This window comes from Myotis brandtii, unplaced genomic scaffold, assembly GCF_000412655.1.
Source record: "Myotis brandtii unplaced genomic scaffold, ASM41265v1 scaffold157, whole genome shotgun sequence".
NCBI classification, from domain to species: Eukaryota; Metazoa; Chordata; class Mammalia; order Chiroptera; family Vespertilionidae; genus Myotis; species Myotis brandtii.
The window spans coordinates 6,265,180-6,275,541 of NW_005355708.1; the positions used below are offsets into that span (position 1 = coordinate 6,265,180).

A 10,362-nucleotide genomic window follows, 5' to 3' on the forward strand; every position below is an offset into this window, starting at 1 on the left:
TGTTGCCAACGCTGGGAGCCCTGACGCCCCGAGGCCCCAGTTAAATCGCTGACCGTCCCCACGGGGTCTGTGCTCGGGCCTGTGGCCCGACCGGCCTCGCTAACAGCAGCGGGAGGGACCATGCCTAGTCTGTACCTGGCCTGCGTTTCCCACTTAACATCTGGAACATGTGTTGTCCAATCACATCCCTCAGGCGCAGGGAGGGGCGTGGCCTACCTGAAAGTCATAACACAGTGGCAGATCCGAAATGGGAACTTAAGTATGTCAGGCTCCAATGTCTGTGCTTTTTGTATTAAGCTGGGGATACTCCCTTTTCTTTTTATTTATTTATTTATAAATATATTTTTACTAGAGGCCCGGTGCATGACATTCATGCGCTGTGTATGTGTGTGTGTGGGGGGGGGGTTGTTCCTCAGCCCCGCCTGCACCCTTTTGCAGTTGGGGAGCCCTTGGGGGATGTCCAGCTGACAGCTTAGGCCCCCTTGGAGGAGGCTGGCCACTGGGCTTGCTGTCAGCCCAGCTTGTGGCTGAGTGCACTGACCCCCAGCAGGGGGCAGCTCCTGTGTTGAGCATCTGCCCCCTGGTGGTCAGTGCACATCATAGCAACTGGTCATTTGGTCGATTTGCATATTACCCTTTTATTATATAGGAAAGGATTGATTTCAGAGAGGAAGGGAGAGAGAGAGAGATAGAAACATTAGTGATAGGAGAGAATCATTGATCAGTTGCCTCCTGCACAGCCCACGCTGGGAATCGAGCCCACAACCCGGGTGGGAATCGAACAGCGACCTCGTGGTTCATAGGTCGACGTTCGCCCACCAAGCCACGCCGGCCGGGGCTCCCTTTTCTTTTTAGAAGCTTCTGTCTTCCCTTGACTTTAGGAAGAAGAGGGACCTAGCTCCAGTTGGAAATAAAGACCTGTTAGTGGCCGGGCCATCTCCCTGATGTTTGTATCTAATCCACAGACCCCCTCCCCAGTTCAGGGCAAGGGGAGGACCTCTTCCTTCTGACCCCTCCAGGGCATTGCACAGCCACTGGGTTTTTAAACGCTTACTGGATTGATTGATTTGATGCCGTATTGTTTGTTAAGCTGTCTGCTCATCCCTTTGGTTCTAGTTCTGTGACATCCACAGAAGCTGGGTTTTTAAACGCTTACTGGATTAATTGATTTGATGCCGTATCGTTTGTTAAGCTGTCTGCTTGACTACCTCATCCCTTTGGTTCTAGTTCTGTGACATCCACAGAAGTTTTCTTTCTGGACATTTTAAAGGAATACAGCAGAGAGAGTAGAATGATAACCACTGTGGGGCCCCGTGTCGGACCGATTTATTAACCAGGGCCGGTTCTGAGTTTCCCGCTGTGGGCCAGTCAGTCAGTCCTGTGCAGTGGCCACTTCCTTGGCTTCACTTCAGGTCTGTCGCAGCTCTTCGGCACATGTGCACTCTCGGTGTATGAACTTGTCCTTGGCCGTGAGGGTATAGCGCAGACCCTCAGTCATTCATGGAGGGTCCGCGCTATACCAGGCACTTGATATTGTAAAAGTGAAGATCAATAGGATTTATGGAGTCCTTGCCATGTGCCAGGCACAGTGTTCAATGCTGTACCTACATTTCCCCTTATAACTCAGTATCTTATTATCCCCATTCTACATGTGGGGAAACCGAGGCACGGAGGCTGAGAGACTTGCCCCAGGAAGTTGATAATTAGAAGGCAGGACCGCCTGAACCACGAAGCCTAGCTCTTAGCTCTCTCCTTCTGATGACACATGCATGGCTCTCAGCTACCCTGACCCTCTGCCAGCAACTTAAATCCAGGCCCAGCTTCCAGGAGGTCAGTCACCCCGTATTCACGTGTGCAGGGTGGAGCTGCACCGGTAAGAACAGACCAGTGTGATGTAGCCTTGAGGGCGCTGTCGGTATCAGGGGCTTTGCAGTTGTTCGTTCACCCGGCTCTTGGCAGAACCCTCTTGTGTTTTCCGTTGTCGTGGTTAATCCCAGCCCTGAGGAAGTGGAAGTGGAACATCATCCTCTGTCAAGAAAGTTATAATTACCCCTGGAAGCAAAAATATTATGGAGAATTTAGAGTGGTCAAAAGTGGCGCTTTGATGTCAGGACTAGTTTAAAGTTTTTCTTTATCCTTGTGTGGAGCCAATTGCTCCGGGGAGTCAGGTTGCCAGCGTCTGTTTAGCCCTTGCAGGCATCCCTTTGGGCCTGTCTTCATTTCCATCTTCCCGTGACCCCCACACCTTAGCCACTGTGAATACAACCCTTAGCCCCTGTCGTAGCGTGTCTGCCCGAATTGTGACCGTCTGAAGGGGAGCGCTGTGACTTGGGTGTTTCTCACGTAGACTGGCTGGTGGACAGAAGGCACTGCAACCTGAAGTGGCAGAGTCTGGTGCTGACCATCCGAGAGAAGATCAATGCCGCCATCCAGGACATGCCAGAAAGCGAGGAGATTGCCCAGCTGCTCTCTGGGTCCTGTGAGTGCCTTGGGGCCACCCTGCTGGAGCCCTCGCTTTCCCGGGCGCCGTACAGAGCCACTCAGCTGCTCCCCTGTCGCTCAGCCACAGCTGATCCCCAGAGAAAGGTTTTGTCCAGGGGTGTAGATGCCCGTTTCTTCCTACACAAACTGGTGAAGGAGAGAGCTGTGCATGATGGGAGAACCGTGCTTACTTCAATCACTGGCATGTGAGTCAGCTCTTGGCCAGAGTAGATGGGGAAGGTACTGGAATTCTCAACGTCTTTGCTCTCCCTTGCTTTCCAGACATTCACTACTTCCACTGCCTAAGAATCGTGGACCTTCTCAAAGGCACTGAAGCTTCCACAAAAAACATTTTTGGCCGGTACTCTTCTCAGCGAATGAAGGCAAGTGTGGGCGAGGGTGCTAATGGGATCAGAGCTCTCGGTCTCTCGGAGGATCCGGTGGAGACGCCTACATGGAACGCTTCCTGAACTTTCTCTCCGACCCCAGAGCTTATGCCAGAAGTAGCTCCTTTGGGGATTGCTCGTTGGCGCCACACTCTTAAAATCAAGTGGGTGGTCCAGCCAGTGCTCAGAGGAGGACAAGGAATGTGTGTTTGATGTGACAGGAAGACTGGGAGAGCGTGCCCTGCTCCGGGCTTGCGCTGGGACGTGACTGCTGAGTGCAGTCCTGGCTCACTTCCTGTTTCCGTTCTCCTGCAGGATTGGCAGGAGATCGTGGCCCTGTATGAGAAAGACAACAGCTACCTAGGTAGGCGGTCCAGCCGGGGCCTCCTGGTGTCCAGGGCGCCACTGGGGAAGCCCACTCCCATCGTCCCGAGACACTGAGCTTCTAGGAGACACAGACCGTGTGGGGGGAGAGGTTGGGCTGTAGATGTTTGCAAGGTGGGAAAATACATTCCACAGTGTTGGGAGGAGCAGGAGGACCAGGCAGGTGATAGGTAAATGCCAGGCCTGACCCCGCAGGTGTGTGTGAGTTCTCTACCACTGAACTCTCGTAAGGTGAGTGTGGAACCCCATTCCCTCCGCACCCCCATTCTATAGTAGGCAGAGGATGCGTGGATTATCCTTGGGGCCATGCTAAGTTCCTGAGAGAGTAACTGAAGGGCTGATTGTAGTTTGGGTGTGTTTTCTAATAGTATAAATAATAATAATGATAATAGCTAATGTTTACCAAGCACCTACTAAATACCTAAATACAAGCAATTAGGCTTGGTGTTTTATGTGGATTCCCTCTTTTAGTCCTCACGGCAAATATTGTCAACCTTGTGATACAGATGAGGATTGGGTTAGAGACGTTAAATGGCTGTCTTAGGTGCTACAGCGAGGAAGGGGAGGAGCTGGGAAGCCACCTCACACCCTTCCCCACCAAACGAGGGTCCATGTGTGCGTGTCCCGGGCATGCTTGCCTGATGGTGCGGGTGTCTGAGGCGAATTTCCTGGGCCCTTCTCAGTGGAACTCTCTAGCCTCCTCGTTCGGAACGTCACCTATGAGATCCCCTCACTGAAGAAGCAGATCGCCAAGTGCCAGCAGCTGCAGCAAGAATATAGCCGCAAGGAGGAGGAGGGCCAGGGCGGGGCTGCCGAGATGCGGGAGCAGTTCTACCACTCGTGCAAGCAGTACGGCATCACGGTGAGCGGAGGGCACCGGGCCTCGGTCTGCCTGCTGGGCTCACAGCTGTGCATCTGGGAAAGGCTCCCCCCAGCCTGCTGTGCCCTTTGGGGGCCAGCTTCTCTCCTGTCTGCTCTTCGCACGTTTTCTTTAATCTGTTGGACCCCACTTCCCGGCACTCTGCCTTAGCCCCCTTCTTCCATCCGCTCTAGGGAGACAATGTCCGGAGAGAACTGCTGGCCCTGGTGAAGGAACTACCGAGTCAACTGGCCGAGATCGGGGCGCGGGCTCGGTCCCTGGGGGAAGCCATCGACCTGTACCAGGCCTGCGTGGGGTTCGTGTGTGAGAGGTAAAGAGGCCCGGGGCTGCTCTGTAGCAGGGGGCAGTGTGCCCGCTTCCCTGGCTGTTCTCTCTTCTCCACTTGTGTTTTCCCCACATGACACTTGAGTTTCATTTTACGCACTGGAACCCATGGGGGCTTTGCCCATCTGACCTTATGGCCCAGGCCAAAGCCCACTGTTGGCTTCGTGAGTGGGCAGCAGGAGGGTCAGTTATGTGCCCTGTTGCAGCCCCGAGGAGCAGGTGCTGCCAATGCTGCGATTTGTGCAGAAGCGGGGCAACTCCACGGTGTACGAGTGGAGGACGGGGACAGAGCCCACCGTGGTGGAGCGGCCGCACCTCGAGGAGCCGCCCGAGCAGGGGGAAGAAGACGCGGTAAGACAGGCTGAGGGAGAGCTGCTCCCCCGACCCCCCCAACACACACAGCCCAAACCTCACAGCCTGAATTCAGAGTCCCAGAGGAAGAAAGGGATTTGTGTGAGAGACTATGGGTGGAAGGGCCCAGGGGCCCTACTCCCCTATTTTTCCAGCCACCTTTAAAAAAATTTTTTTTTTTTATTTCAGAGAAGAAGGGAAAGGGAGATAGAAATATCAATGATGAGAGCATCAGGCCACCTTTTAAAAATTTTTTTTTTTTTTTTATTTCAGAGAAGAAGGGAAAGGGAGATAGAAATATCAATGATGAGAGCATCATTGTTTAGCTGCCTCCTGCACACCCCCCACCAGGGATTGAGCCCACAACCCGGGCATGTGCCCTGATCGGGAATCGAACCGTGACCTCCTGGTTCATAGGTCGATGCCCAACCTCTGAGCCATGCAGGCCGGGCTTTCTGGCCTTCTCGAGGTCAGAGTATAGAAGAGGGGTGGGAGCCTCAGCAATCTGCTTGGCTTTGAGCTAGGAACCCTTCCGTCCTGTCAGCTCTCCGAGATGGGCTCTGCTTTGGGGAGCTTGGAGGCCACTGCGTTTAAACAGTGGATGGGCACATCCCACTGAGACGGCTGAGGCCCGTGGGAAGGCAGGCCCCTTATCATCCCCACCCTCTGCGAGCTAACGCTTCCTTTCTCCTTCTAGATTGACTGGGGCGACTTTGGGGTGGAGGTGGCCTCCGAAGGGACTGACCCTGCCCAGCCTGCAGGCATTGACTGGGGCATCTCCCTGGAATCGGATTCAAAGGTGAGGATGCCCTCTCGGTCCGTCTCTGAGGACTTTCTATGATTACTGCTTCAGCGAGAAGAAAAGTCTTGTCTGTGCCTTTAAAGGCATCATTGGAAGCTCATGGCTCTCAGACCAGGTGTGGTCCCGGGGAGACAGCTTCCAAAGTGACATGTCAGAGTCTGGGCCTCTCCTGGTGTTTGGGGCAAGGTGTGGGGTTGTCAGCAGGTGGTAACTCTACAGAGCAGGGGTGAGGGTGGCAACGTGCATGGCCTCACACTGGCATCTTTGCCACCGACCACAGGCCAGCGTGTCCTTCCCACAGTTGAAATGTGCGGTTGTTGAACGTAGGGAGGGCTTGGGTTGATCCTGGCTCGCTTTGGTGGGAGAATTCTGCCCACATTCCTGGGGCTCTTTGCTTTCCACCCAGGAAGCTGGGGGTGATGGGATAGACTGGGGAGACGATGCTGCCGCTTTGCAGATTACAGTGGTGGAGGCTGGAACTGAGGGTGAGTGCGCCGGCGCCTGCCAGCAGCCCCCACGGTTTTGGAGAGGAATGTGGGCGAGGGGTCCCAGGAGTGCTGATTGGCTCCGAGTCTGAACTGACCCTCCCCACCCGCTGAGAGGCTGTAGCAGCGATGTGAGCCACTAGAGGGCAGTGCAGGCCGAGACTTCACCCCCTATGCCCAGAGGGCTGGCCTCACTCCTCAGACCCAGCTGTGGTCCTCACAGGCTGCGGTTGGCAGCAGTGCCTGTCTAGGGCTGAGACGTGGGAATGGGTAACCTTTCCCCCTGGGGTTGGAACAGGAAGTGGCTTTAGTTCAGTGAGTCCGTGTCCATATTAACCCACCAGAGCGTCTCACTTGGGGGAGGTCTCCTCCCGTCCTCAGCTCCCTCATCACTTCTGTCTCCTCCTGGCAGCTCCGGAAGGTGTTGCTAGGGGCTCGGATGCCCTGACACTCCTTGAATACCCTGAGACCCGGAACCAGTTCATCGACGAGCTCATGGAGGTACCTTCATCCTCTGCGAGGGGGGTGGGGGGCACCGCATTGGAGGCCTTGCTCCAGACCCCTGACCCGGCCCTTCCTGTTCCTGTGAGGGACACCAGAGACATCTCATACTAGGAGGCCCCATCCACTCAGCAAGGGTTCACCCTGCACTTTCCCAGCCCCTGGCACTGCCTGAGGCGCCAGAGAGTGAGCAGGGAGTAAAACAGTCCAAGTCCTGGACCTGGGGCTTATGTTCCGGTGGGGAATGCAGACAGGAAACAAGATGAATAAAGTAAGAGATGCGGTATGTTAGGTGTTAACGTCAGCGCCACGGAGGAAAAGAGTGCTGGAGGGCTGCTGGGCTTCATATCGGCTGATCAGGGAAGGCCTCGTGGTGAAGGTGACCAGTAAGCCAGGACCTGCAGGGGCAGGGAGAGCCACGCTGAAGCCTGGCCGAAAAGCTCTCCAGGCAGAGGGCGCGATTGCAAAGGCCCTGAGATGGGCGTGTGCCCTGCGTATCTGATGCAGGGAGGCCGGCGTGGCAGAGCCGGGAGCGGGCAAGTGAAAGCAATCAGAGAGGTGAGGCTTCTGGACTTTGGCTTTTACCACGAGTGACTGAGATGCTGTAGGAGGTTTGGAGCCACATGATCTCACTTGTGTCAATACTATCCCTGTGGCTAAGGTACGAGCAGCCCAGAGTAAGGAGCCGGTGTTCTCGGTCCTTCTTGTGGGACTGGGGCGCTGGGGGCTGCTCTTGTTAATCTCTGGGTCTGTTCCCTCCCAGTGCTCTGCTGGCTGGGGAGGCTTCATGAAGATTATTGTCCTCACCAGGTTCATCCTCTTTCTGTCCAGAGAGGACCCTCCTAGCCTCCAGGGCAGAGGAGGACAGAAGTGATCAAGCTTCCATGGTTGAATAAGAGGGACAAGATATGTGGCTGCCTCTCAGAGTCTTCCTAGCCCTTCCTTATCCCAGGGATCCCTCTCCCTGAGTCTCATTCCTCCCACGGAGAGAAAATGCCTTCACCGGGACCGAGAGAACCCTTTGAACCTCTGCGTTCTTAGTTATCTGATCCCCAGCGAGGAGGAAGCGGGGGTCCAGGCTAGACAGGGCCTGAGATCGACATGGGTGACGGCAGAGTGAGGCAGAGGCTGCCCCAAGCTCTCAGGTTATAGTTGGTGCGTTTCTAGCAACAGAAGTATTCAGAGGAAGGAACCCCTCTGCACCCAGAGCCTCACCCTCACATCTCACCCTTCATTTGGGGCAGGCTGGGGCTTAGCCTCAGTGTTCTCTTCTTGGTTTGAACCAAATCCTCTTCGTCCTCAGCTCGAGATCTTCCTGTCCCAGAGAGCCGTGGAGATGAGCGAGGAGGCCGACATCCTGTCTGTGAGCCAGTTCCAGCTGGCTCCAGCCATCCTGCAGGGCCAGACCAAAGCGAAGATGGAAACCCTGGTGTCAGCGCTGCAGGACCTGATTGGCCGGCTCACCAATCTCCGAATGCAGCACCTGTTCATGATCCTGGCCTCACCAAGGTCTGGCTTTCCCCTTGACATGGGGCGGTTCCGGGATCGGAGCAGGACTCCTCCATCTTGAAGAGTCCTGACCCCTTGTATTCTTCTCCATGACCCCTTAGACCTCGTGCCTGCCTCCCATAGCTGGGCCATCCCAACTGGGCACCTAGATTCTCTGTGGGGCAAGGTGGGGTGATGTGCTGTATGCAGCCAGCACCCGGAGGACAGGGCAACCAGGAGGTAGTCTTTACAGAGAGGTGGAAGGATGAGGCCAATTCGGGATGTGGTTTCCTGAGCTGCATCTTTTAGTTGAACGGGATGCTCCGGTTGCTCTGCTACACCACTGCCCTGAACGCCCTGCAGGTATGTGGACAGAGTGACCGAGTTCCTCCAGCAAAAGCTGAAGCAGTCCCAGCTGCTGGCTTTGAAGAAAGAACTGATGGTGCAGAAGCAGCAGGAGGCACTGCAGGAGCAGGCCGCTCTGGAGCCCAAGCTGGACCTGCTGCTGGAGAAGACCAAGGAGCTGCAGAAGCTGGTAAGACAGGAAAGGGAAACCTACCCGGGCAGGACCCCCCGTTTCCGCAGATTGAGGCCCACTCGGCCTCGCTGTCTTTCAGATTGAAGCTGACATTTCCAAGAGGTACAATGGGCGCCCTGTGAACCTGATGGGAACCTCTCTGTGACCCGCCCACGCCCTGCTCGTCTCCTCAGCCTCAGGATGGAGGTGGGACGCCAGGGCTGGTGTTGCGGGGCCTTCCCAGCGAGAGACCAGGCTCTGGAGGATGGAGGCCACGTGCGGGAGCGTCACCCAGATGGTGACCTTTGCACTCACTGTATCTCTGCAAGAAGCTGTCTTATGGGCCCGGTAGCCTGTCAGCCTGAAACCCCAGCGTCTCCTTGTTAATCCGGTCGGACTTAATAAAAGAGGAAGAGACTGGCTTTATCCTGACCGTTTCTGCTTCTCTGGGCCTGGAGCTGAGACTGCACACCTGTTTGCATGGGGTTCGTGATCCCCGTGGGCTCCCCGGGCCACCAGCTGTCCCTGTGCAGGCCCAGGTGAGGGATCTGTCCTCTGGGTGACAGGGAGGGCCCAGATTAGCATCTGCAGATGGCTCAGCAAGGGGCTCTGGGTAACTGAGTCAGGGGCCCCTTTTTCTGAGCCAGGCCCAGCCTGCCCCACTCAGGCCAGAGCCCAGGAGAAGCAGTCAGGTGGCAGCCTGGCTGGAGCCAGCAAAGCTGTCTTTCCCTTTTAGTCACAGCTTGCCCCCCGGCAGAGGGGAAATGCAGAGGGGAAATGCGGTTTGGGGAGGAAGGTCTGATGAACAAGGTGGAGACAGGAGTTGTCACCTTCACTAGCTGCCTGTTCACTTCCTACCCGTAACTGCCTGCTCTCTGATTGGGTAGAGCCCACCCCAAGACAGCACCCGTCTCCCAAGCCACCTACCCATCTCTGTTTCCCAGGAAGGGTAGGGGCTGGGAATGGCCGGCAATTCGATTTTAATTTCATAGCAGAGCAGTTGATTCATGGCTCTTTGTCGCTGGCGTTGACTCCCGTAATGACTTTCCATCAAAATGAAAAGTGGAGTGACACCACTCATTATTCCTGCTGCTTGTTATCTCAGTTCTGGGGAGGGCCGCCCCTCCCTGCTGCCTTTCAGCCGTCCCGGACAGTGAGTGATGGCCCCTATTAATCACCGACCCCGCGGACTCCAGCGGACACACGCTATCCAAAGGAGAGAGAGATAAGGCAGCATGAACTGCTTGAAGCTGCTCCTATCAATTAATGTCAGCCCATCGCTTCCCCCCAATCTTTGCCTGCTCACCTTCTTTTGGGGGCATTGGGGGCTGAAACAAGTCTAGGAATTGGGAAGGGAAAATACTGGTGTGGAACGTCGAGGTAGAACTGTCCTTGGGATGGACGTGCATAAAGGGGCTGCGTGGGCCCTGTCCCGCCCTCAGCTGCTGGGAGGGCGCTTGGCCTAGGGAGCTGTCTGCATCTCTTGGTCCCTTCCCCTCCGAGCGAATGGCTGCTTCCTCCTGCCCACCCTGTTCAGCTGCTGGCTCCATTGGCCTCTGGCCTCCCTCTCGCAGCAGCCACCAGCTCACCGAGGCATGCGGCCCTTGCCCACTCTAACATCCCTCGTCCAATCACCCGCTGTTACACAGACTCCATTGCTTACTGGGCACCGGGCTTCAGGGAGAAGCCCTGTGGGTCAGGTGACCTGCAGGCTGGGTTCGGGCCTCAAGAGCTCTCACTCCTGCCCTTGCAGAGGAGCGCTT

General features: G+C 55.8%; 1 protein-coding gene across 2 annotated transcripts; it reads left to right on the forward strand.

Moving 5' to 3' along the window:
* The first annotated feature begins 28 nt into the window (after positions 1 to 28).
* On the forward strand, positions 29 to 9,025 carry CDK5RAP3 (CDK5 regulatory subunit associated protein 3). Of its 2 annotated transcripts, none has more exons than XM_005861938.2 (13): positions 29 to 259; positions 2,348 to 2,479; positions 2,764 to 2,864; positions 3,183 to 3,231; positions 3,935 to 4,113; positions 4,305 to 4,441; positions 4,662 to 4,806; positions 5,504 to 5,605; positions 6,015 to 6,093; positions 6,506 to 6,594; positions 7,898 to 8,103; positions 8,446 to 8,617; positions 8,700 to 9,025. In XM_005861938.2, exons 1-13 carry the CDS (start codon positions 121 to 123, stop codon positions 8,763 to 8,765), a joined length of 1,596 nt encoding a protein of 531 aa, XP_005862000.1. In that variant the 5' UTR covers positions 29 to 120; the 3' UTR covers positions 8,766 to 9,025. The 2 variants fall into 2 exon arrangements, with proteins under 2 accessions (XP_005862000.1, XP_014391674.1); XM_014536188.1 differs by lacking the exon at positions 29 to 259 and adding an exon at positions 1,401 to 1,873.
* Positions 9,026 to 10,362: the final 1,337 nt, after the last annotated feature.

Bases quoted from the DNA above. Each gene is read 5' to 3' on its own strand.
- CDK5RAP3 (XM_005861938.2), top strand. From the start codon at position 121: ATGCCTAGTCTGTACCTGGCCTGCGTTTCCCACTTAACATCTGGAACA. The intron at 260-2,347 runs GTATGTCAGGCT...TTTCTCACGTAG, and splicing joins GATCCGAAATGGGAACTTAA to ACTGGCTGGTGGACAGAAGG. The intron at 8,104-8,445 runs GTCTGGCTTTCC...AACGCCCTGCAG, and splicing joins ATGATCCTGGCCTCACCAAG to GTATGTGGACAGAGTGACCG.